The sequence below is a fragment of the Schistocerca cancellata genome, chromosome 2 (genome assembly GCF_023864275.1).
Source record: "Schistocerca cancellata isolate TAMUIC-IGC-003103 chromosome 2, iqSchCanc2.1, whole genome shotgun sequence".
Taxonomy (NCBI): domain Eukaryota; kingdom Metazoa; phylum Arthropoda; class Insecta; order Orthoptera; family Acrididae; genus Schistocerca; species Schistocerca cancellata.
In genome coordinates this window covers 1,115,098,454-1,115,126,357 of record NC_064627.1, presented here as the reverse complement: position 1 = coordinate 1,115,126,357, position 27,904 = coordinate 1,115,098,454, and the positions used below count along the sequence as shown (strand labels likewise).

At 40.1% G+C, this 27,904-nt stretch overlaps 1 protein-coding gene across 6 annotated transcripts in view; it reads right to left on the bottom strand.

The window, feature by feature from the left end:
• LOC126163145 (lethal(2) giant larvae protein homolog 1) overlaps positions 1 to 27,904 on the bottom strand; it is a 379,746-nt gene that overhangs the window by 127,703 nt on the left and 224,139 nt on the right. For 5 of the 6 annotated variants that reach the window (XR_007535167.1, XM_049920072.1, XM_049920074.1 and 2 more), the window contains exons 13-14: positions 12,883 to 13,030; positions 8,349 to 8,417 (exon numbers count right to left, since the gene is read on the bottom strand). Coding sequence is in view for 5 of the 6 variants with exons in the window: in XM_049920072.1 (XP_049776029.1) it covers positions 8,349 to 8,417; positions 12,883 to 13,030 (217 nt within the window). In the remaining variant the exon portion in view is untranslated. The remainder of the gene's footprint in view (positions 1 to 8,348; positions 8,418 to 12,882; positions 13,031 to 27,904) is intronic. The other variant, XM_049920070.1, reaches the window with a different exon arrangement.

Below are 27,904 nucleotides of genomic sequence, written 5' to 3'. Positions count from 1 at the left end.
GTGCTGTAAAGCTGTTCAACACCAAAACAAAGCATGCACAATGAAATTTCCATTGTTACACTAATGGAAATTGTGATGGATGTAACGAAATTTGCATTAATAGTGTGACAAATACATAAAACGTTTTGAGAAAATAATGCAAATCCCAGTCTTTTTCATGCATTTTAAAAATTATACAGACATTTTCTAGCAAACATAAACCGTTCAGCAATGCTTCACTGGTGGGAATAGTTGCTTTCACATGGCCATAATAAAACTAATAGCAGATTGCTTTTGTTGTCGGGGGAGAGGAGGAGACCCACAAAGCCAAATATGGCATTTCTAGTTCACTATAACAAGATACTCTACCTTTGGTAACCCTTTGAACAGGTGCCTTTAGATGGTATCCTAGGATAACCCTTGCCAAGCTTAGGAAGCAATACTAAATAACATCATTTTGCAGTTACTAACCCCCTCCCCCTACTCTTAGACTTGGTACTTTGATGAGCTGCTCATTTCACACAAGAGAAAAACATAAAAATGTCTTTCTGTTCCACTCATTTTGTTTTCTCCAGTTTTGTTGGGCAAACTTCATCTCGGAAGAAACAGACTGCCACTTATGTCTCCACTAACATTGTTCAGCATTGCCTTTGACCTGTTATACTTAAATCTATCAATCATCTGCTGTCGGAATTCCAACTGCTAATTTTGTACCTGGGTTGTATATGATGCAATATCCTAAGCTGAGACTACTGAGCAAGACGATACATTTTCTCCACAGTGTATTTCTGAGGTTTCACTGAAGGTTTTGATATGCACAGTTAATTTGTGGCCAACAATTGTAAAAGTTTATAATGTTTTTATCCTCTCTCTCTCTCTCTCGGAAGTGTACCAAATCAGAGTAGTTCCCACCTTTTTGCAGTTTCTTCAGTTTTAATCTGCAGTTCATAAACAAAAGATTGTGGTCAGAATCCACATCTGCCCCTGGAATCCTTACAATTTAAAACCTGGTTCCTAAATCTCTGCCTTACCATTATATAATCTATCTGATACCTTTTAGTATCTCCAGGGTTCTTCCACGTATACAACCTTCTTTCATGATTCTTAAACCAAGTGTTAGCTATGATTAAGTTGTGCTCTGTGGAAAATTCTACCAGGCGGCTTCATCTTTCATTTCTTAGACCCAATCCATATTCACCTACTACGTCTCCTTCTCTCCCTTTTCCTACTACCGAATTCCAGTCACCTATGACTATTAAATTTTTGTCTCCCTTCACTACCTGAATAATTTCTTTTATTTCATCATACATTTCTTCAATTTCTTCGTCATCTGCAGAGCTAGTTGGCATATAAACTTGTACTACTGTAGTAGGTGTGGGCTTCGTATCTATCTTGGCCACAATAATGCTTTCAGTATGCTGTTTGTAGTAGCTTACCCGCACGCCTATTTTTTTATTCATTATGATACCTACTCCTGCATTACCCCTATTTGACTTTGTGTTTATAACCCTGTAGTCACCTGACCAGAAGTCTTGTTCCTCCCGCCACCGAACTTCACTAATTTCCACTATATCTATCTTTAACCTATCCATTTCCCTTTTTAAATTTTCTAACCTACCTGCGCGATTAAGTGATCTGACATTCCACGCTCCGATCCGTAGAACACCAGTTTTCTTTCGCCTCCGGAATATTTTACCCAAGAGGACGCCATGATCATTTAATCATACAGTAAAGCTGCATGCCCTCGGGAAAAATTATGGCCGTAGTTTCCCCTTGCTTTCAGCCGTTCGCAGTACCAGCACAGCAAGGCCATTTTGATTATTGTTACAAGGCCAGATCAGTCAATCATCCAGACTGTTGCCCTTGCAACTACTGAAAAGGCTGCTGCCCCTCTTCAGGAACCACATGTTTGTCTGGCCTCTCAACAGATACCCCTTCGTTGTGGTTGCACCTACGGTACAGCTATCTGTATCGCTGAGGCACACAAGCCTCCCCACCAACGGCAAGGTCCATGGGTCAAGTAAATGCTGAAAAAACATTAACATTTGCCCTGGTTTTTGTTCTAGTTGATATAAATTGTGGGTCAAACAACTTTTAATTAGTTTGAACGTGCAGTCTGATGTTGGAATACTGAGTTTGTGTTTAGCAATGTGGTATGAAAATGTATACTACTCAGCAGCACACTCCAGATCAAATCTTTTGCTTTAAAAAATGTCTCATTTTTGGTGAGGTGGTACAGTATAGTACCATTAATAGCACTCCTATATTTAGTTGTATGCACTCAGTCTTTAATATCACCCTGTGCTTTATATGCAACAGCAAAAAAAGATTCACTATTGCTGACATCACACATGGGGAGCAAGAGGGGAATGGGACAGAGAGGGGGAGGGGGAGGGAGGGGAGGAGAGGGGGGGAGGAGAGAGAAAGGAGGGAATGAGGGAGAGAGAGGGGGAGGATGTGAGAGACGAGGGAGTGAGGGGGCATGGGACGGAGGTTGTGTGTGTGTGTGTGTGTGTGTGTGTGTGTGTGTGTGTGTGTGTGTGTGTGTGCGTGCGGGAGAGGGGTGTGCGGGAGAGGGGGAGGTAGAGTGTGGAGGTGGGGCAGGTAGAGAAGAAAGGAGAGGTGTAGGTAGAGTGTGGAGGTGGGGCAGGTAGGGAAGAGAGGAGAGGTGTAGGTAGAGTGTGGAGGTGGGGCAGGTAGAGAAGGGAGGAGAGGTGTAGGTAGAGTGTGGAGGTGGGGGGGTAGAGAAGGGAGGAGAATGGTAAGTAGACAGTGGAGGTGGGGAGGGGGAGGTAGAGAAGGGTTGAGAGGGGTAAGTAGATAGTGGAGGCGGGGAGGGGGAGGCGAGGAAAGTAGAGACGGGGAGGCAGAGAGGGGAGTTGCAGTTGCAGTGGGGGGAGGAGAGGGGAGGGAGGGTTGGGAGTCGAGGAAGGGAGTTGCAGGGGAGAGTAGCATTGAGGGAGGTGGGGGGGGGAGGGAGAAGAGGGACAGAGGGTAGGGGACAGAGGGGAGAGTGCTTAAAAACAGGGTTTTTGAACATGTAGGTCTAAAAAACCCTCCCACTCATAGAATTCTCAATCCTCGGAAACCCTGGTTCCTGTCAGATCACCGGGATGACATAGCGGCTGTTGGTACCACTTGGACTTCAAGGCCTGTGAGGATAGCGTTTTTTATTGGAATCAGAAATAAGTCATTACCAACCTTTCAGTTAGCATAATATAATTTATACCTACTATGTAATGATATAATTAACTGGCAGTAATGTTAGGGAAGGCAAATAGGAATCTGAGTGTGTCTACTATAGGAACGCATTAGTACATTCAGAAAATGAAATGAGAATGGTAGACACTGTATGCAAGGATTAACACTAACTGAAAGATTTAAGCTTGTAAAATAAGGAGGCAAGTGGACAGAAATGGGGACAATCTAGACATGCTAAGTAGAGTTGTTTGTGTGTATTATCAACCATTCAGCTTTGTCATCAGTGATATTCCACGTTTCATGATCTACATTACATACACTCAAACATCATAATTTCTTTTCTGTAAAAAAATTTACTTGGCGCAGTGTGCTTTCGATTTTAAATTCAATAGTAGCCAACCAATCGTATCGTTCACTGTGCAAAAACTTTCCCAAAACTTGAAAGTTCACAGAAACCTTTTTCTGCATAATCCTGTAGCTTCCTGGTTTACACATTACTCTATCAAGTTTCTTCCACTAAGGCTAGAAATTAATTATTTTCAATTCCAAAGTAAACCCTGCCTGCTCTCAGCCTTTGTTTTGCATATTATTGACAGTAGTTATCCAAACATTTTAAGAAAACAAAATGTCTTACTTCTGGTCTCTTTTACATGTTCACTATCATTTTCTGAACCCAAGATTACAACAGTAGTGTAAATGTAGAGATTTTATATCCATATGTAATGAGTAAGAGCATGTGGGCGTGAATATTAACCTTTCAAGTACATAATTGGGCATTAAGAATATCTGTAAAAATTTCTTGTGTGCTCCAGTAAGTGATAATGGCTGAAGTAGAGAGGATGTAAAACGCTGTGGCAACAGCAAGAAAAGCTTTTCTGAAAGAGAGACATTTGGTAATGTTGGACAGATATTTAAGGCCATTTTGACCACAGGCTTGAGTGTTTGATAGTCTTGTTGTGCCTATATGCGACTCAACATCTCTGCTATATGGTGAGTAGGAATCTATCCTTTTCATAATACTGACACCCAGGTATTTGTAAAAGTTGGCCAATTCCAGCTGTGACTCACTGAAATTATAGTCATAGGATATTACATATTTTTCATTTTGTGAAGTGTAAAATTTTGCATTTCTGAACGTTTAAAGCAAGTTGCCAATCTCTGCAACACTTCAAAATCTTATCAAGATCTGACTGAATATTTATGCAGCTTCTGTTAGACAGTACTTCGTTATAAATAACTCCATCATCTGTGAAAAGTCTTAGGTTACTATTAATATTGTTCACAAAGTCATTAATACAGAATAATAACAGTGAGGGTCCCAACACACTTTCATGGGACACACCTGAATTTACTTCTACGTCAGCTGATCAGTTTCCTCAATAACAACAAGCTGCATTCTTCCTAACAAAAAGATTCTCAATCCGGTCACAAATTTCGCTTGATACCCCAGATGATTGTACTTCTGACAACAAGTGAAGATGTGGCACTGAGTCTAATTGCAGAAATCGAACATTACTGCATCTATCTGTCTTGATTCAAAGCTTGTAAGTCATGTGGAAAAAGCATGAATTGGGTTTTACAGGACTGATCGGAATCCATGATGGTTGGCATGGATCAGGTCGTTCTGTCTGAGATGCTTCATTATGTTTCAGTTCAGAATATGTTCTAAGATTCAACAACAAACTGATGTTAAGTTTGTGGTTCAGTTCTACTAACCCTGTTGTAAATGGGTGTGACCTGTGCATCTTCTAGCTAGTGGTCAGTTTTTTGGTTGAGGCAACCACAACAGATTACAGTCAGGAAAGGGGCTAACTCAGCCAAAAATTCAATACAGAATCTGACAGTGATTCCATCAGGCCCTGGAGCTTTATTCAGTTTTAACGATGCAGCTGTTTCTCAGCATCACTGACACTAACACTTATTTCATTTGTCTTTTTAGTGCTATGAGGATTAAATGGAGGCAATGCTCCTCAGTTTTCCTTTGTAAAGGAACATTTGAAACCAGAAACATTTTTATCTTTTGCTTTGCTACCCTCAATTTCAGTTTCTGTCTCACTCGTGTGAGATTGTACACTAACTTTTGGCACAACTAACAGCCTTTACATACAACCAGAATTTTTTTGGGTTTTGTGAAAGATCATTTAACAATATTGTCATTGAAGGCTTCAAGCATAGCTGCATTGGCAGCCAAATGTATCTCATTCAGCTTATCTCTATCTATAGCTTTGTTTTACATCTATTATGCGGTAGTCCGGTAGTCTCTGGTTCTCTAGAAGTTTCTTTATAGTGACGTATACCATTGAGGGTCCCTCACCTTATGAAATTTTCTACTGGGTACATATCTGTCAATTGCACAGTCAACTGTTCTTTTAACCTTGTGTCATAGTTCCCCAACATGCCCCTGCCCTATGCTGAAAGTTTCAAGTTCCTCACTGACATATGACATTGTAGCTTTTTTATCTAGTTTACTGAACACACATAGCTTTCTACTTGTTCATGGTCACAGATACAAATGTGATGTGGGCATCCTCAAAGAGATCAGGTCTATTTTTTGCATCTAGCCAGTAAGATAAGACTGTTGAACAAGTTACATGCACTCACAGGAAAGATGCCTTGAAGAATGAAGAACATAACTACTTCTAAATCTTAGTAATTGCATTCTGACTGAATATTACATAACCACATGGATCAGAGCTATGTTAAAATCATGGTGACCTCACCTATATTATATTTCCCAGATTGCCAAGTAAGCTGTGAACACCTGACTGGCTCAGGATTTTATTAACTATGATGAGACTTTTGCCTCTTGTGTGCACTATAACAGACACTTCTGCCTGTGACTGAAGAATATGATTAGCAACTATCCAGCAGAAAATCAGAACACCACATAACTGGCCTACCATTAAAATAGTGAAATAGCTTTGAAAAGAGCAAATGGATTAATATATAACTAAGGAGTCTCTGCCTTCAGGCTTTTATCACAAACAGAAATGGTCTCACGAAATGCACGCAACTTGTTCATGGAATTTCAAATTGTTTGTAGATGAAGCAAATGTGTATCTAAAGAGACATTTTGTCTACGAGGTTGTTAACATTTACAAAGAACCAGGAGTTTATATAGTGTAAATATAACGTGTACAAAAATGAAGGAAAAAAATCTGACCACAGCAGAGACCATCACAATAAATGGCACACAGTGACTTTGTTGAGGCATTATGAAGTGGGATATGAATGACACTATATTTCACTTCTTTCCACTCACTCAGTCCTTACAGTTATGGCTCATTAATAATGTTGTTATAGTTGAAATTTAGATGGAAGGCTGGAACTGTTTCCAAGTTCTTGTACACTTGTTGAAACTGATCCCATCAACTATTTACTGCCACTTTCACTTGATGTTAAAATTTTTCTTCTTCTCTTCTCTGAAATGCATTCCAATTAAACAGGGTTACCATATATCCTCCTCCTCTCGGCAAAATATCCTTTTTTTTTGGGCTCTGAGAAAAAAATGAGTTCTGAACTACAGAAATCAGTCACTACTCTAATTAATTGTAAATAAATGAAACTGTAACACTTTTTACAAAAATTTTTTCTTAGATTTTGTAAGTTCATTTTCGTGTCATTGGTGACATCATTACGATGTTGTTTGTTCACTCTTGATGTCAGTTTTCAGAAATAATATACTGGACTTGGAGAAAGAATCAAATTCTGTAGCCAATCTATTTCTGTTTTAGAATCTGCTTTAGGAACTCATGAGGAAAGACACTAAGATATTTATCTGTCCTTAAAAATAAAGGCAATACATGCTCATAAAATGGAAGGTCATTCACAGGAGTGTGACAGCTTTGGCAAAGAGATGACAATTGGGTATAGTTCTACTATTTAATACCAAAAGAAGCGGATGGCTCAATTTTACCAGTTTGGACCATTCAAATGGATGCAGCTCTGATAATAACCATTTGGGAGGATGCTGAAAACTGTATCACACATCTCAACAAACGAACAAATAAATGTCAATGTTAATGATATCAGTTTTGTAATTTGATAAAATTTTTGAGACTATCAACAGAAACATACTCAACCAGCAGCAGAAGTGTGGTGTGCATATTTCAGTCAGTCATCTAGTATAGTTTGTCATTATGAACTGCAGAAAATTTCAGATTTCTTGTTTCTTTATCAAGTCATAATGCTAGCATGAAACATGTCTGTTCCTTTGTAAACACACAGGGGACCAAAGCCAGGAATAGACTGAAGAAAAGGGAACACAAAAGGTGTTGTGTATGTCCAGTACAATTTCACACACTTTAATTGCTTGAACTTTTACGAATATTTGTTGGCAAACAAAAAGGTGTTAAGAGGGTTTCTCCATCTCCAAATATTTGATGCATAAAAGTGGAAGAAACAGTGACAAGATACTCGAGTGTAGTGATGACGAATAAACTGCCATGTATGGCATATTTAGTCTTAAAATAGCCACAAAAATCCACTATTTTAATATAGAATAGATTTACACAATTTATTTTTAAGTTGTAAGCTGCCTGATTTCATCGATAAATTATGTTCTCTCTTTTTATATGTATGGTCCTCTTTTTTTATGATGAACACACTGTAGCTCTACAATGAAAGCTATTTACTTAAATTGTTGTGACAGTTTCATATTGCACGAACCTTTCTGTCAGGTGCAAGGATATACAATTGACAATCAGAGCATGACAAGTGTGTTGTGATAGACTAGGAATGAATTAGAATTGCTACACATGTAAAAAAAAAAAAAAAAAAAAAATCAGCATTTCACTAAACTGGATAATATTGCTCAAACATGACATAAAACCACACATAAGTCTTAAACTAAATACAAGCACTGTACGTACACAGTAACAGCATTGTAAAACTACAATAATACACACAGAATGAACAAAAAAAAGGTGCTACAAAACTGTAATTTAAAACAAGGTAAATTCTTGCTAAAAGTGCAGCATTCTACAGGTTTCTCACTGTACAATTTTAGTGATGTGCACTGTTAAAGAAAATCAGCCAAACAAAACTTAAATTAACTAAAAAACATTATGCAGGTTAGAATACCAGCACAGCTACTGTACCCAGAAGACTGTGGGGAAAATATGCAACTACATAAACATTCTCAAAAACAAGAAAAACTGAAATTTTACCCTGTGTGTTCGTGTATGGCTGTAGTTACTTCTGGGGAAAGCTCTTGACCCTCTGCTACATCCTGAAGACTAATGTATGAACATCAGTAAATAACAGATAACTAATTTAATACCATTACTACTGCATGAAGTGTATCATACAATTATTGTGGAAAGTAAAGTGATGAGATGTCAAGAGAATTTATACAGATGTATGTAATACATTTAGATGCAAGGAAGGTAATGCTTCAGATTGTCAAGAAGAATAAGAGGAAGAAGGGAACAGTTTGTGTGGAGTGCACGAAAGGTAGCTTATACTGCAATACAAAATATTTATTTGTGATAACTTAATATTGGGGGGGAATGGTGGTGAGGGGACACTTACTTACACTTATCTGAAGCAGAAATAAGTGCAGAACCTTCAAGATCCAAGGGTGAATTCAGAATCCCTTGTTTCAATGAGAGAGAATCTGTGACTACGTAAGGGAGGATACAATAGATATTACAGCTATTTTGTTACAGTGACCGTTTTTGTAAGTATAACAACTCACCAATTAGCATAGGTTTTGGGATGGTGAAAAGCACAGATGAAAGAACATCACAGGCTTTAGATCTCTCTCTCTCTCTCTCTCTCTCTCTCTAACAAACAAACAAACAAACAAACAAACACACACACACACACACACACACACACACACACACACACACACCTGTGCAGCTATATCATTCCATCCAACTATTTTCTGCTGGTACTGCAGCTTGACTGGGGTGAGGTGTTGTGTCCAGTGGAAAAGGGGAAAAGGAGGTGCAGAGTGGGAGGGAGGGTAACAGACAGAGAGGAGGAAGCAGATGCATGGGATATGAATGTGACAACCATAAGATGTGTGCAGTGCACATTGAGGTGGAGATAGAAAATAGGAAGAGGGTGACTGTGGAGAAAAAGGTGTGAATGCAGGATGAGTGATACTAGTCATGGTGCCAACATAGAGATGGGGTTGGGGTTGGCAGGGGCTAGCAAAGTGCATTCAAGGGTTGCTGGATTGAAGGGTATGTTGCAAAGACAATTCTCATTGACATAATTCAAAGAGGCTAGTGTTAGGGTGGTGGTGGTGGTGGTGGTGGTGGTGAGAATATAAATGGCATGGATAATAAAGTAGCCACTGAAGTTGAGAGTATTTTGCTAAGCCATGTGTTCACCCACTGTGCTCTCAAATTTCATCTTTGCCTCACAACATGGTGGTGGTCACTGATTCAGGTAGACAGACGGGTTGGTGGTCACACATGCAAAAAATGATGTGCAGATGTTACAGCAGAGCTGGTACTGATACGGGGGCTTTCGCAGGTGGCACTTCCACTTCATCGTGCGCTGCCCACAACGCACTTCACCTGTGGCCACAATACTCTAATCCGGGGCTTAACAACTGGCTGGTTTTGAGCGCGAGTACTCGCGTCTGCTCAGGCACGTGCTCGCGAGCAGGTGCAAGGTCGCGGAGTAGGGAGGGAGGGGAAATGCGCGCGCACGTTTGAATGTGATCTCGCGTTTGTAGCAGATTTAACTAGCCATCTGAATGCTTTGAACATTTTACTACAAGGTAAAGATCTGCTAATTACTCATTTCATAGATCGAATACGAGCTTTTAAAATGAAATTGACACTTTGGGCGAGTCAGCTGGAAACAGGAAGCCTAGCTCATTTTCCTAAATTATCATCGATGCAAGATGTTCACAAAGACTGTGAACGTCATTCACATAGTTTAGTTGATCAGCGCTTTCAAGATCTGACAGCACTAGACAGTGATTTTGATCTGTTCTCTCCATATTCAGCGAATATTTAAGAGATTCGTCCTGAGCTGCAGCAAGAAATTATTGACCTGCAGTGTGACAGAGAATACAGAGACAACTTTCAGAACAAGAAAAAAATTTTGGAATTCTACAGACACTTCCCTCAGGATAGATTGCCTCGTTTGCACAAACTGGTGGCTACAATAATATCAATGTTCGGTTCCACGTATGATTGTGAACAACTGTTCTCTGCAATGAAATGTAATAAGTCGCACCTGAGAAACACATTAAACTGCACGCTGTGCCTTAAATGCACAAGAACAATTACTCCGAACATAGACGCAATTGTAAAGGGCAAAAAGTACAAGATAACAGAGAATCCCACACTTCAGTTACACCTTTTATTGTGTAACAGTTCACAAATTAATGCGAATGTAGAGGCATACACAAAGCTAATAAAATTATGTGGCATGTGTACATTCTCCTTTATTTGTTTCATTTGTCGCAGTAATAATTCGTGAGTGATATCCCTGCAGGTGGCCGCGGATTTACATTGACTGGTGGCAGCTGTTGTGTGCCCCACGTGACTTTCCCCACTCTCCACTCTGGTCCCGTAGTGGGGGTAGCGCCTTGCTGCTCACAGCTTGCTCCGCGAGCACGTATGTTGTGAAGCCCTGCTCTAATCAATGCCACAGTTCCATCTTGCACCTGTGGTCTCTCCAAACACAGCCCACAGCCACCTGCCCTGAAGCCTCCTACTAGTCCCTCCCTCTCACTAACTCCACCCAGTGGAAAATCCCATCCCTGTCAAGCTGCAGCACCAGCACTATGCATATTTATAATGCCGTTTGGCTTCCTTCCATCTTGGACCTTGTGCATGTGTCCACTGTTCTTACAAAGTTCTGCATTTTATTATTTTCCTTTCAATGACTCAGTGCCTCCACCATTTGGCAAGTTGTTACCTTTAATTCTTAAATATTTGCATTCCACTAGGATGTATTCATTGTTCTTTTCTTCTTTTGCCCCCCCCCCCCCCCCTCTCTCTCTCTCTCTCTCTCTCTCTCACACACACACACACACACACACACACACACACACACACACACACACACACCTGAAGAACTACATCAAATGACAACAGTGTATTTGAACTAGCATTCAAAGCACAGTACAGACTAAGTTTTTCTCTGCTCTGCTCACCAACAAGACAACCTAAAGGACTAAAATAAATGTTACAGAACAGTGTTGTTGTCACAGTACAAAAACCAAATCTTTTGGTAATAACAGCTGAAACAGGAAGTAAATTATGGTTTCTACTGGGGCATACAAAAGCATAGCATCTGTAGTATGCAACTACTGCATACTCATAAAATGGATCAGATCGAAGGTAATGTTTCAGTCTTAATCAGGAATACCAATTTCTTTCTTTAGAAGGTTCTTGAGGAACTGCCACCTGTGAAATCTTTGAATGGAGAGAGCAGCTTATTTACCTCATTTTATCAAATCTCCCTCTAATAACAGTGTGTTTCAATTTAATTGCTAAACGTACAGTTCTGCATCTGTGGTCTGCCTGTAAAGTGAATTACTTTTAATCATTGAGGAAACGTTAGAGAATTTGACAACAACAAAACATATAAGTAGTAGGCGTTGGAACAGTGATTGATGTGGGGAAGAGAGAGGCCACCACCACCACCACCACCACCACCACCACCACTACTAGTAGTAGTATGTATCCTTGTAGCAAGCCAGATAGGGTTTTATGAATGTGTCTCTATTTTGCTCTATCTTTATATACTTCTTGTCTTCATATTGTTCCCCAGTTTTCTCCTTTAGTCTTCACATCATCCTTAATCTGATCCATCCACCTTTTTCTGAATCATTCTATAGGTCTTTTCTCCTGCAGATTTCCCTCCAAGTATTGTTCTGGCAACACACTTTATGAAAAAACTGGATCAATTTTTTACTTGTTTTGTACTTCTAGTCTGGCAGTTCCATTCCTTGCTATTGCATTTCCCAGGTAATTTAAGCACCCACACATTCAATTTTCTGTCCATTTAGCATCAGGTTGCTCTGAGCAGATGTCCTGCACATAATCATTGCTATAGTTTTGCTCTTGCTTACTATCAGCTGATACTTTTTAAACTTAGAGTTCCATTCATACAAGATTCCCTATACCTCTAGTTCTGTTTCTCCCCAAATAGCTACATTGTCAGCAGAGACTAAAGCACTGAGATAACAATTACCTATCTCCTTTAAAATCACACCAGTAAGTGCAATAAAAAATAATGGGGAAAGCGCACTACCCTGTTGCACTCCTCTGACCTAATTTGGCTTGATCATCCATTACCCGCTTGCAACAACTTTTGCAGCCATCATATACCATTTGGACCTTCCTTATTAACAAGTTTGGAAGGAATAGTTTTTTTAACACTCCCACATCTTACACCTGGGCACAATGTTGTAAGTTTTTTACAAATACAGAAACACAATAGAGAGATCTTTAACCTTTTGCCAATACTTTTCATTAACTGTCTTAACTAAAAATGTGAAATGTGTTGTTCCCCTGCTGATTCTGAACCATGTTGTTCCTCTTCAAACTGGTTTTCTAACAACAATAATAAACTTTTTCAATATCTTAAGACAGTGTTATAATAGGGTGATTGCTCTATAATTAGAACACTTTATTCTAGTTCCCTTCTTGAACTGTGACAACAACAAGTAACATTATGTACCATGATTTATCATTTCTGTGTTCTTGAAAAAACTGTACATACCCATCTTTCTTTGGCACAGGTGATGCAACTCCTCGTTTATCAGTGCGTCTCGTCGATCGTCCCTTCCTGAGGCGCCTGAAGGATTCACGTAACGACTTCTTGAAAGATTTTCGTCTTGAGATTGGAGCATCTCCGGCACCAGACAGATCTGAGTAAATAAAAAATTCAAAAATAGAATAATTTCTAATCATATGACCTCCATTTTAGAGTGACTCTGATAATCTGTACAGCAACTTCAAAACAGTTCTATCAATAATGAAAATGGCTCTGTAGGGAGAAACATTTTATTACTAAATACTTTTAAAATGGCTTGTTATGCAGCTTTCTTATAACAATGCTTTTGTCATCTGATAAACTTAACACTTCTTGGCATATTGTTCAGAACAGCGTGGAAAGCTGGTGTTTAGGTGACGCCAACAACAAAGTTATTGTCAAGAATGCTTCCAAACTGTGTAGCATGAAATAAAATTGCCGAGAACAAATATTTTTGCGTCGATGACTGACTTTTAACCTTATTTATACTGGAACCTATCAATATGCTGATGTATTACAGTTTTTCATAGCAAGGAAGGAGAGGACAGAGCACTTACTAAGATGTGACCATCACCTTTAGTGCTCAATCCAAGGACTGGTTGGCTGCAGCCCGATTTGCTGCAGTTCACCGGTTTTCACGTCTTGCTGCTTTATTCTGAATTTCTGTGTTTAAGTTTCAGCAATGTATTTTGTGATTTGATAACTGTAATTCACCAATACTGAAAATAATATATTAGAGACTGTTAGATTCAGTATAATAAAAGAACTGAAATGAGAAGAAACCTTGTCTTCTGTGGGCAATGCTCTCACTAACTGAACTATCCAATTACTACTTCTGATCCAGCTTCACAACTTCAGTTTCATTCTGCCAAGAGCTCTTTGATACTTTCCAAACTTGGCGGAAGTTCAGATAAGAGTGTGGTATGCCAGCTAGGTTTGCAGGAAATATTTCATGAAGTTTGGAACATAGGAGAAAAGTACGGTCAGAACTGAAGCTGTGAAGGTGGGTTGCATATTGCGCTTTGGTAATCCTAGCTTTAGAGAGTGGCCAATGAAAGCAAGGGTCAGGTTGAGGCTCAGTCTGAAACAAAATTTCAATCAGTCAGGAAATTTTACAACACTGCACGTTCCCCAACACTGCAAAAACATTCACTGCAAAAACAGTGTTCGAATAACTCGTCTCCGTTTCCATTGTGTCTTCAAGTAGTAAAGATTGGTGGCTACCGAAAGGCTATTAACCATTCAACTGCTGTGGACATCCCATTGTACCTCGCCACGGGTGCTGTGGAAGTGCACCACTCTGCACTTCTCACAGTTTTGTAAAGGGCTTACTTATGCTATGTGATCAGCCCCTGAGTGTTATAGAAGTGTTTTGAAATGGTGATTCCCCCAGGGCCCTGCCTTTTGTGAACATCTTAACACTCACAGCCATATTTCTGGCTCTTCTATCCAGTAGCTCATCACAGTTTGGTTAGCTTATTTGAAATATTTGATCGTGAACTTTTTTGTTGATGCTCGTGAATCGTCTCTCTTGTTGGTGCCTCTAGGTGTTACTTGTTATTTGTATTTGAATATGTTCCTCCTGTTATCCTGTTTTATACTGAGAACATTACAAATCTGCAAAGAAAATGATGCAATTGTATTTGCCAAGAATAAAAAATCCTAGTAGAAATCACACATGAGATTGACTTTTTGGTTCTAAAAATTGTGATGATTCTTTTACATAATTTCTAAGTAACAGGCCTGCAGCATGTAGTTTAACGCGTAAACTACAACATGTGTAGCTGCCAGTTCTTCAGACTCCAAAGAATATGAAAGAGATGATAAAACGTTTGGGGAAGAAGAAATATTTAGTGGCATTTTTTATTGTTGTCAAGGGTGGGAAGCAATTTTCAGCAATTTAGGAATGTTTTATTATATGACTTCTGTAAACAAGCAGATGGAAAGAAGATAAGGTTTAACATGCCATCGACAATGAGGTCATTAGATACAGAGCACAACCTCGTAACATTTCAGAGACGGGGAAGAAACTTACCGCTGCACTTTCAAAGCACCCATCCCAGCATTGGCTAGTAGCAATTTAAGGAAATTGCGGAAAACCTAAATCTCGACAGATAAAAAGTTTTCAGTTTATTTGTCATGTAAAATTCAGATACAATTCCAAGCTTACGATGACTGCCTTCATCGTCGTCGTCGACAGGAGCTAAGTAGGGCTGTCATGAAGCTCGGGATTTTATCTGAATTTGATGTACAACAAGACCTTTTTATCCAAGGACTCCATTGCGAAAGACTTCGCAGCCATAAATCTAAATGGCTGGATGCAGATTTGAACCTTTGTCCTCCCGAATGCTATGCAAGTGGATAATGGCCAGTTTTCTTCATATTCCCAATACAAGACTTGATGATATTCATGGTAAATTAAAACAATCTTATTCATACAGCCTGCCAATCAACAAAGTGAATAATATGGGCTCCAACTAATTTTATTGTTTCATTGGTATATAACTCCTGATCGCTTGTGCAAATACTTGAGGCCATTAGTATAGATTTGTGCTCTGGAACACTTCTGTTTTCTGTGAAAATATGTTCTGCACTGTGCCTGAAGTTACAGCTGAGATTACTTCAATTCAGTGACTGGAGGAGAAAATTTATTTTAAATAAAGATCATCATCGCTGAAGTTCATAGTGTATCCCACATTGAATTTTAGCTGCATTAGAAGCTTTTAAATGAGGAAGGCCCACTGTAACTGGCGACCAAGCCCCTTCCCAACTTGGGACACAATACTGGTTTCAAAGGACAGATTCCGACTATATCTCGGTGTATGAGGTTCACGATATACAGGCAAATCACCACTCAAAAACTGGAGTAGTTTTGTATGACAACACTGTATGGATGTCTTGCTACCTGTTCCTTTATAGTTGCTGCCTTCTGTTGTCAATTTCTAGAACTACCTTGAAAGAACCAGTACCGAAAGTAAGATCTGCTGTTGCCACTGACTGAGTCATTGTGTGCTCATATTATCAGAAGTCTAGGGTGTGCTCGTTAGGTTTTGCTATAATTCTGCTGCAAATATGGCTTGTTTTTTAAGTGAGCAAGAAATTTTGGAACCTGAAGAGGCCAAGTGTTAACAGCCCGAAGAAAACTCCTATTCAGGTAAGATTCAGTCTGTTACAATTTTCTGTCTCAAACATTGTTACTACAGATATGAGGTCTGTTCAAGAAATTCTGGAACATTTGTAATTTCCTGCCCATGGCATGTTGGAACAAACTGCTGTTGGCATCCCCTGCACATGCTTGTGTTTAATGTGTAACTGCTGGAAGTTTCATCATTGTACATCTTTAGTTATTGTTCAGTGCGGTGTTGAGTACAACGGTGTGTCGCACAGTTTGCGAATTTCAAGACGACAGAGAGAGAGGAGCAACACATCTGCATTAAATTTGGCATGAAACTCAAGAAAACCTTTGCAGAGACATACCAAATAATGCAGAGAGCCTATGGTGATGAGTGCTTAAGCTGCACACTGTGTTATGAATGGTTCCCATGGTTTAAAAATGGCCGTACAGAAGATGATCCTCGTTCAGGACATGTACTGATGATGCTCTTGTCACAAATGTCAACAAAATTGTGTAGGCCAATCAAGGACTGAATGACTGAGAGATTACAGAAGAATGTAACATTTTCATTGGATCATGTCATGGAATCCAAACAAAGCACCTAGGAATGTATCATGTTGCCACCAAGCCCAGCCCACGGCTCACGAGTCAAGACCACAAAGACATTCATCTCACAATCTGTGAAGAGCTTTCAGATCGTGCAAATGAGAATGATATGTTCCTTAAGAGAATCATAACTGGTGATGAAATTTGGATCTACAGTTACGATGTTGAGACCACAAGGTTCAATCTTCACAGTGAGTCAGGAAAGGTTCTCCCTGATCAAAAAAAGCTCGTCAGGTTAGGACAAATGTCAAAGCTGTGCTGATAGTTGTTTTTGACTTTGCAGGATTAGTTCATAATGAATTCATGACACAGGGGCAGACTGTTAATAGAAGGTACTATTGAGATATGTTATGATGCCTGTGAGAAAATGTGAGAAGGAAATGGCCTGAAATGTGACGGGGAAAATTCGTGGCTCTTTCATCATGATAATGCACCCGCACATTCATCCCTGTTGGTGCATGACTACTGCACAAAAAACGAAATCACTGTGCTTCTTCATCCTCCATACTCTCCTGTCCTGGCCGCTGCAGAATTTTTTAATTTTGTAAGTTGTAAACCCTGTTGAAAGGACAAAGATTTGCAACGATAGACAAGATACAAGAAAATTCACAGATGGTGCTTCACGCGATCCAGCAAAAGGTGTACGAAGACTGCTTCAGGAAGTGGAAAAGGAGTTGGGAATGTGTATCAGTTAAGGAGGAGAGTAATTCAAAGGAGACCATGCACAATAAATAAAAGAAAGCACAGAAAAAATATTCGGAATCTTTTGAACAGACCTTGTAAAGCTGCAGTAGTTACTACTTAGTTTTGTTGTATTAGTCTCCATCTCACCATTTTTAGAGACAAATCTCATGAAGAAGCTGTTTGTGAGACCTTTTTCAAAGAAGATGATTCAATCTATTAGCAAAACAAGAAGGCAAGAAACAAGCTGGTGCTGCCCTGACCATGACATCTCTCTTTATGCTACAGATGCTTCCATACAAAAGCCAATTATGTGTGCAATTGCTCAAGAACTCACCTTTTACTTTTTTCTGTTGTCATTACCATAAAATATGTAATTATAGCAATCCTACTTAGTCTTATTCCATATACAGATGAAAAAAATTAAGCTTCAGAAGGCTACAATTATTTATTTTTGTAACTGAAATTACAAGATTAAATGTAAAATGTCACACTCAATAAACAAAATAATAACCCATCTCGCAAAGAATAATGGAACTGTCAATACATAAGTTCCAAGGAATTAACTGCCGACAAGCATCATGTGCACTTTACTTGCGTGATGATGACTCCCACATAGCCTCCCTGAAGTAGAGTAGAGCACGAGGGACATATGGGAATTTTTAGGTATTCATTGACCCACCCTGGAATACCATACCAGAGTCAGTTTCTTCTCCCTCTGGCTCACCTCACTTGCTAGAAGTGGTGGGGTGTCATTTTCTGTCATCACCTGTTCTTGTCCTGGAGGCTGTATCAATGCCATCTCTTTTTGTTGTTCACACTATGTTGTCATCTGGCAACAGCATGTGTGCTGGTTTCACTCTGTCTAGTGAGATAGTTTACTGTTTCCTTTTCCTGTTCCTTTCTATCTGTTTTGTATGTTCACCTCTTAGTAATACTTTATTTGGACCAGAATACGATGATTGGAACAGCAGTCAGACAACATCTCTCTCTAATCATGCACAAGAGCAAGAATCTAGTTTTTTGTGCATGAACAGTTTGCCTATGCCATGCAATAACCTTGTTTTGTGCAGGGCTTGGCCATAAGGTGGTTTCCTCTGGTCGTGCAGTAAAAAACTCCACTGGCAGTTGCAGAGCTTCCCCATAAACTAACTCTGCCATGGAAGCTCCATATTACAAGTGGGCCTGAGGCCCAACACCACCATTGACAATGCTGAAGTCCAGTTTTCATCCTGGCACATCAGAACAGCTTTTAAAGTTATATGCCACCTCTCGATCATGGTTTTACTCGTCAGGTGGTAGGCAGCTGAGTGGTGACGCGTGAATCCTTACAGTTTGACTAGTTCCAAAATAATGCTGATTCAAACTGGCGGTCTTGGTCTGAAGTCGCATTCAAAAGACATCTGAACTGCGCAATCCATGTAGAAAAGAATGCTCGTGCCACTATTTCTGCAAATACATCTGCAAGTGGCACCGCTTCTGCCCATCGCATATATTGGTCCACAGCCATCAGTAAATAACGGTATCCCTCCAAAGGCATCTGTGGTCCCATGATGCGTTAGTGGATGTGTGCAAATTGTTTCATAGTGGTTTGTGAACATGCTAACCAACCTTACATCCCTGGCACATCAAGCCCATCTTTTGGCACCTGATCTGTTCCCTCTTAGCACTTTGTCACACAAAGCAGTAAGTTTCATGCTGGCTTTTGCTCTTTGGTGGTCTAGTCCATGAACACTATGAATGATATTTTCCATGATACCTCAGGAACAAAAGGTCTGGGTTTGCCTCTTGACACGTCGCAAGAAATGCTGACCTTTGCCCATGCCAGACATATTTGCGAAAAGCTAGACATATAGTGATGTGTGCCGGGTATATCCCCAGTGGGAGGGAATTTATAAAATGGGAATGTTGGCAGGAATATTTCTTTGGCCCAGGAAGATCTCCAAGAATTGGGAATTCATGAACATTTTTAGAATTTGAATGTTTTAACACTTATTAACAGTTAAAGAACCTTAAAACTAGGTTAACCAAGTAAATTCATACATTTTAATCCAAGATTTATCATTCCACGTGTTAATTTCCTTGCAAATTCTATGCAAAACATAATTTACCGTAAGTCTGGTGGAAAAAGTAAATTAAAATATTCGCTAGGCCTACTATTTTTAGGCAAGTTGAAACCCCACATTTCTCTGAATGAAACCTAAACTTACAACTACCGGCCGTTATCTGCAGTATTTTTTTAAATTTTCCAAATGAATGATTACATGTGTTTCACTTTCAGAATTCAAAGACTTCTCATTCCATGTGATGAATTATGATTTATAAATTACTTTTCTTAAATATCGCAATCACTTTCACTTTTAGAATTGTTAAATCACATTTTACCATGTTCTACGTCAATAAAATCACTTGTATTTTCAAGTAAATCTTAGATTTTGGCCAGGTTATTCACATAATTTTTCCCCGAAATGTCATTTTCAAGACTAATGTTCACAAACTTTGCACGAGTTTATTTTAAACTTTATATCATAAGATATCTCTAATGCCAATGGAAGACTTAACAAATTGAATAAACAAACATTCCTGTGTATTTCAGTAACTTTAGTTACTATAAGGCATATCAATATTATAAACTCGGTTTTTCTAAAAGTTGATTATTTTGATGTTGGTAGTTCTAGGAAATGTGAGAGTCATAAATGTCGACGCTTGGCAGTTCTATGGCTAATTCTTTGATATTTAAAACACTGAAAACCAAAATATGTGTTCATTTCTAACTAGGATTTTAAGTCCAGATCCATATAAGATTTAATGATATAATTACTGCTTTTACCTATTAACAGTTTTTTGAGCTATCTTGCTAATTAATCATGAACTCCCAGGAATTTATGAATTTTGGGAATATTGCCGGAAATATTCCATCGGAATATTTCTTAGATTTTAAATTCTCGGGAATTTTAGAACACTACAGACATATTTGCCAAAGCTGCAGTTCGGTAGTGTTGTCCCACTGGAACAGCCATAGTAGTTGGTCTGTGGCCTGTGCTGCTACCAATAATTCATAATTGATGATCTGGGAAACCATTCCTACTCTGGACCAAAAATAAGCCATGGCTTTTGCAGCCCCTTTTGTATGACCTAAATCTGTTGTCAATTGGCTAATAAATTTGAACTGTAAGAATTGTCATGTGGAACTGTTGTCCCTCAACTTACTGTATGAAAACTTTATCGGTTTGTGTTTGGTATAATTTGTGAAAGCCCTGGCTTCTATGTAGGGATGAAAATATTTCACAGCTTCATAAATTTCCAGGATCTCTTTGTCATACGTACGCACTCCACTTCACCTGCGCTGCTGTAATTGTGTGTGTGTGTGTGTGTGTGTGTGTGTGTGTGAGAGAGAGAGAGAGAGAGAGAGAGAGAGAGAGAGAGAGAGAGAGAGAGCGAGCGCAGGGGGGGGGGGGGGGGGGGAGGAGTCCAAAGGTTACCAACGCCTATTCGTGTATTGTTGGAATGCTGCCCCTAATGATTGTTGGTTAGTGTCAACCACTACAGACAATGATGTGTGAGGTACTGGGTGTCTTAACAGAACTGCCCTTCGTAAATCTGTCTTCACCTGGCGGAACACTTTCTGCATTTCTGTGGTCCACCATGGGGGCCTTCATTTGCTCACAATGTTCCCAGCTTGTGCTGCTGTCAACAGTGCTTGGGACTCACCTGCTCTTGGCAGGTGTTGCTGTTTGAAATGTACTGCCTCTAAAATTCTAAGCTGCCAATACGTTGGTCACCGTATTTCTTCAGTTATAGCTATTTTGTCTCTAAGAGGGCATTTTCCATCTGCTGACATTGCACGCCTCAGAAATTTTACTTGCCGTTGTCACAGCGTGCATTTCACCTCACCGGTCATTGTGCCAAATTTGTTAATTCACTCGGAAACAGTCCTGCGATGCTCTTCGCGCAGCTCCTTTGACTTTGAGAATACCGAGATGTCACCCAGGTAAGCAAAACAACACTGCAACCCTCTTAGCACCTCGTCTTATAAACCACTGCCACGTCTGCGCTGCATTCTCGAGGCGAAATGGCATCCGGATGTACTCAAATAACCCAAACGGTATTACGATAACTGTCTTCAGTATGTCTCTTTCCGCCACTGGTATCTAGTGGTATGCCTTTTTGCAGTTGATGACACTAAATATTGTTGCTCCTGCCAGCTCATTGACAAAATCCATGATGTTGGGTACTTGGTAATGATCTGGGAGAGTACAGGTATTAAGCAGCTGGTAGTCACCCCGAGGCCGCCTCGTACCATCTTTCTTTTTCATTACGTGTAACAGCGACACCCACAGGCTGTCAAATTGACAAAGCACGCCTGTTTTAAGCAACCCCTCAAATTCAGTCTCGGCCACTACAAAACGATTTGGGGCTTCTCCAACATAGTTGCAATACTGGCTGACCGGCCGTAGTATGAATGTGGTGCACTGTGTTGTTCAACACAGAGCTTGGATCTCACCTCTTCTTTGTTGTGTTGTGCAACACACATAGCAAGTGTCACTGTGCCGCCATTTTCGTCCCGTGTGACCCCTCTGTGCACGCGGTCCACAGTGAAATGTGCTTTATCCTAGTGTACCCGTGACTACTTCACGGTATTTCTTAATCTGTCTCTCGGTAATATTTACTTCAATCTTCACGTGTCACAATAAATCCGCACCTAATATGGCGCCTGTGCCACTGCCACCACAAATTGCATCTGCAAACCCCAAATCTACCTCCAAATTAAGAAGTATTTATTGGTGACTTACAGATGTGTTCACAGGCATGTGGCTGGGGCCTGTCAAACTCTGTAACAGAGTAGGTAAACTGGTCAAATTACTCGAAATACTGTGTCCCTCGGTGGACTCACATCCTCACTGAAGGAGTTCTCGTCGTTACGTCGTGGCCTGCTGCATCTATTGCTAGCCGATGCTGCCATTCGGGTACCGACAACGTGCTGTACATTTTGTTGTTCTGTCACTGAACTGCTGGTGATACCAACACAGCCACTCTCGTCGGCTAACTTCAGTAATATCACTGTTCCTCGACTTTCGCCCAGACGAGTTCCTCCTCCGCCCAGATTAGTTCGTCCTGCTATCTAATAACTAGGACGCTTGCCTTTGCAATGTAGTAACTTGCTCTGTAAGCTCTTGCAGTTGTTTCATCAAATCTACCTGCTGGCCTTTGCATATTGATGCTGTCTGTTGTTGCACACAGCCATCTGCTACTATCATTACCCATACTGCTCATTTACTGTCTAGCATTGCGTAAACTTTAGTCAACCTTTGTTATTAACACTTGGACATCCTGTTCTTCACAAGTCATCACTGCTGCCTTGACCATTCCAGCCAACTGTGCAAACGGTTTTGTGTCAATACCGTATCTTGCCAAGCTCATTTCACCGACAATACCCAGCTGCTGCATATGTTTATTTAGTGGTTTACACATTATGCTGACTAATACCGTATTTACTCGAATCTAAGCCGCACTTTTTTTCCGGTTTTCGTAATCCAAAAAACCGCCTGCGGCTTAGAATCGAGTGCAAAGCAAGCGGAAGTTATGAAAAATGTTGGCACGTGCCGCCACAACTAACTTCTGCCGTCGAATATATGTAGCGCTATGCAGGCATGCTCTGTAGGCACAAAAAGATAAATACTGGCGCCAAAACCTCTGCGCCAGTAAACAAAACAAATGTGGAAGACGAGCTTTTTTTTCTCCGCCGCGAGTTTCGACCACTGCATTTTCATACATTATCCAACGAAGTAAATACAAATTCCGTATTGTTCATCTTCGAATGTAGCACAATTTCAGTGTACTACGAAAATCTGACTGGCAAGACTGTTTGGGATGTTTGTCAATATGGCCAAATCTACGTTCTGAATTTTTTCCTATCTGTGAGAAGAGATGGTTGCTAATAGGAACCTGATGAAATTTGAATCACATACAGTATTCTCTTCACCATAAGAATAATATGAATATAAACATTTTGCCATGTATTCTTTCGTGTTTGCTGCTCTCTCATTTAAATCCTGTCTGCCTAATAAACTATAAAACTAGAGTGAGACAACAGCAAACGCGGAAGAATATATGTATCATGTCATGTTTATATTCGTATTATTCTTATGCCTAACAGTGATACAGTCAGAAATGAAGCACGGCAAGTGACTAGATTTTTAAATCTAAGATGACTAATTTCTGTGCAGAATTTGATGTAATAAAGAAGCGGCCGCAAAGATTTTCAAACGGAGAAAAATTTTCGCCTAACTCTCGTCCAGAAAATGTTCTATCATACGCAGTCTATTATTTGATTCTTGTTGATCATTATCAAAGAAAGCAGCAGTGTAAGTAACAACAAATAGCAGTCTCTTGCCATTGTTTCACTAATGAGACGATTCCTTTCTCTTTTTTTTTTAATTGTACGCGACGGTAGCGCGCACAAAAGCAAGCCATGCCGCGAGCCGCGACAGGCCGTAAACACGCACTATCAGAATGCGACAAACAATGCATGACACAGTGCAGTAATGCATTTTCAGCTTAAGAGTGACGCAAACTCCTATAACAAAGAAAACGGCACTTATCAGCTCAAAGCAAAATAAGCAATCGATTCAAACCAGATGAAGCACGTGAAAAAGGAAGGGCACCCGTATAAATACGGACGGAGAGCCTGACGCATAGCTATGGCTACGTGGTAAAGCTTAACTGCTAAGCTTACGACTCGAACCAAACTACTGTAGCTGTATCGTCATTCATTCGACCTAAATTGTGTCTCATATTACAATGGACCAACTTTGTTTCGATTTGGAGGTGCGGCCTAAAACTTTTCTCCCCCCTTGAATTTCGAGTCTCAAATTTCAGGTGCGGCTTAGATTCGGGAAATTTTTTTTCCCTTCATTTTGAGTCTCATTTTTCAGGTGCGGCTTAGATTCGAGTGGGGCTTAGATTCGAGTAAATACGGTACATTTTTTAAGCAAGTAAACTGCTGAACTATTGGGGGCCCGAGTTTGCATACCAATTGGAGTTGCTATGGCATCTAATGCGTTCACTGCCACATCTAACTTTGTGCGTTCATCCACTACCTCGTTTTGTTCAAATACTATCTCCAGCATCGTGAGCCATAGCTCTGGTCTGTCAGACAGGATTTGTGGCATGCACTGTTTCATTTGCAGCTTGCCTGTCATTGCACACCTGCTGTCAACTGTTGTATAAGGGTTCACTAGTGAAGTATCATCACAAAGGTCTTTTAAATGTTTTTCCACGCACTTCTGTGTCATTTTTTGACCCAATGATATCATTTGACTCTGCATATCTGTTTGTATGTTTGCATTTCTTACAGGGTCACCACGTTATAGCAATCCTGCTCAGACTTATTTCATATACAGATGAAATATGAAACTTCATAAGGCTAAAATTACTTATTTTTCTCATCACAATTACAAGATTAAAGGTAAAATGTTAAACTCGGTAAACAAAACAATAATCCAACTCTCAAAGAATAATGGAACTGTCACTTCAGAACCAACTACTGTTCACCACAAGAAATGTTCTCAAACATTTCCAAGGAATAAACAGCCGACAGGCACTGTGTGCTCTTTACTTGTGTGGCAGCAACTCTCACAAATCAAACACAGAACTAAAATAAATGTGAAAAATAAACACCACAGCTTTGCCTTTTTTGGTGTGTATCATCTTCTAAGATATATTCAACACAAATGTACTGGTATCATTACAAAATAATAACAGAAATGGCTTGTTTTCAGGGCCTGAAATTTTTCTAACTGATTGGACCTCACATAAGAAAACAACTAACCAGACAGTTCGCAGAAACGGATACAAAGTATTAAAACTTAACAGAGGAGAATTGAGTTTATGCCAGTTGATACATTCACTGATACTCAACCTGTGTAACACAAGATAATTGTACAGGGTGAGGCAGTGAAATGGCACGATTTTGTAAAACCACCAAAGATTTATTTACAAGTAAAATCATAATAGTTGAACATGGATCTCAAGTACAAGAGTGGAAATTAAAGATTTAACTTAAAAACAATCATTTTTTAAATATGGTGTCAGTGAGGTGTCGTCCTTGGTTTTGCACACATTGTCTAAGCCTGAGATGAAATTGTCCCATGACGTTTCGTAGCATCTGTACTGGAATGTTGTTAATTTCCTGTCGAATTCGCTCCTTCAGGTCTTCTTTTGTTCTTGGTGGATTTTCCTGGAAGACTTTGCACTTGAGGTAGCCCCAAAGAAAAAAGTCTGGTGCCGTCAGATCTGGTGAACGGGCAGGTCAGGGGAAATCGCCATTCCTGCTGATTAGACGTCGTGGAAATGCAAGTCTGAGCAATTCCATTGAGACAGTATGGCTTGTTGCACCATCTTGCTGGAAGAGTGTTTCAGCATCTGGATCATGATGATGTTGATGATGTTTGGTTTGTGGGGCGCTCAACTGCGTGGTTATCAGCGCCCGTACAATTTCCCAACCTTTGCTCAGTCCAATTTCACCACTTTCCTGGATGATGATGAAATGATGAGGACAACACAAACACCCAGTCATCTCGAGGCAGGTGAAAATCCCTGACCCCGCCGGGAATCGAACCCGGGACCCCGTGCTCGGGAAGCGAGAACGCTACCGCGAGACCACGAGCGGCGGACAGCATCTGGATCATGTCGATCAATTCCAGGCAGACCAAAAATGGTCAACATGTCAGCATAACGTCCAGAGTTTACCGTCACTGTGTTGCCATCTTCATCTTCAAAAAAATAGGGCCCCACGATTCCACAAGACGACATTGCGCACCAGACTGTTACTTTTTCAGAATGGAGAGGTTTTTCATGAAGTTCGTGCGGGTTATCTGAGGACCAGTATCTGAAGTTTTGCTTATTTACGTACCCACTAAGATGAAAGTGGGCTTCATCACTCATCCATAAGTTATGCACTCTTTCTTCATTTCGTTCAATAACGTTAAGCATTGACTGGCAAAAGCGTATACGGTTATTGTAGTCATTACGTTTAAGGGCTTGCACTACCTGAATTTTGTATGGATGATAGTGAAGGTCACTCTTCAAAATCCGTCTTACTGATCGATTGCTGAGACCAAATTCTGCGCTGTGCCGTCTCGCGGATTTTCGCGGACTTCGTCCCAACGCTTCGCGCACACGATTAATGTTCTCGGGTGTCCGGATTGTTTTTGTGCTGCCGCCTCTTTTCTTTGTTGTGCTAGCAGTAGCTTCAAAGGTTTTAACCCAAAGGAGAATGGCTTTCCTTGATGGCACGGGAGCCCGTGGCGGCAGGTTGAATTCACGACGAAAGGCGCGTTGAGCACCAACCACACTATCCGCGTTTTTGTAATATGCCTTTACGGCATATGCACGTTGCGCACTCGACCAACGCTCCATGGCTACTGAAACTTCCACCACTCTAGACGCCCAAGGTCACTTCCCCCACTCTCGCAACCCCCCTCCGCGCCCGACAACCACTATCGAAATCGTGCCGTTTCACTGCCTCACCCTGTAGAAGCTGACTGCTTATAACACCAAAGACTTATTTCAAAAGTAAAAGTCTTAAAGGAAGATTTATGTACCAAAGAGCAAACTGCAATGGGTTGATTAAAACTAATATGGGGCAGCTGGCCTCCATGACTCGCTTTAAGGCTCAAGTAGGATTGAGAAATGGAACAGAAATTTTGTTTTCCACATTATGAAACTGTTTCTTATCTTTCACACTCTCCACTAGATGGTACGGGGTGAGTTATCCATCTACATAATACACACAGAGAACAGCAATTGTATTGAGACTTAAAACAATTTCAATACATTGTTTATGTTTCGGTTCCAGTTGTGCAAATCTACATAGATCTGATGATGATGATCCTGGGAGATCAAAACTAGTCATATGTGCAAGAGGGACTGAAAAATAAATGATATATTAATGCTGCTTTAATATTCATCTTTGTTCAGAGAACTTGCAGAAACTTATGCAACAGAACACAGGAAAGCTGATGGAGGGAGATGCTCATATAACGAGATGCATTTTCCAATTTTTTTTGTACGGAAGCATTCCATGAAATGTGTGCTAACTTGGTGAACAGTTGGGTATATTAGTTATTACGTTGACCAAGATATTACCCTCATATCTTTGTTTGCTCAATGTAATTTTCAGATACGACATTTCAGACAAACATCACTCAAATCCCTGTCTCTGGCACCAGTTTCAATCACATGACTGTCCCATTCAATAGCTGCCAAATTTAAGTTTCCTCGTACTCCAACAGCATGATAGAAAACTACTGATACTCTTAGCATGATAGAAAACTACTGATACTCTCAATTTTCTTGAAGCACTCTGCCACTGCAGCTCCTGAGCAGGTGATATGTAAAAGCATCCAATTCCCCATATTTGATCCACAATTAATGCTTACCCTCATCCATATTATTTCACATTTGGATTCCACTGTAATCTCAGCACATATTACAGAGTCATGCATCACTCACAACAAAATGAGCTATGGCAAGCTGGTTGCACCCAGTGTGTTCAATAGTCTCTGGCAGAATATCTTTAACATC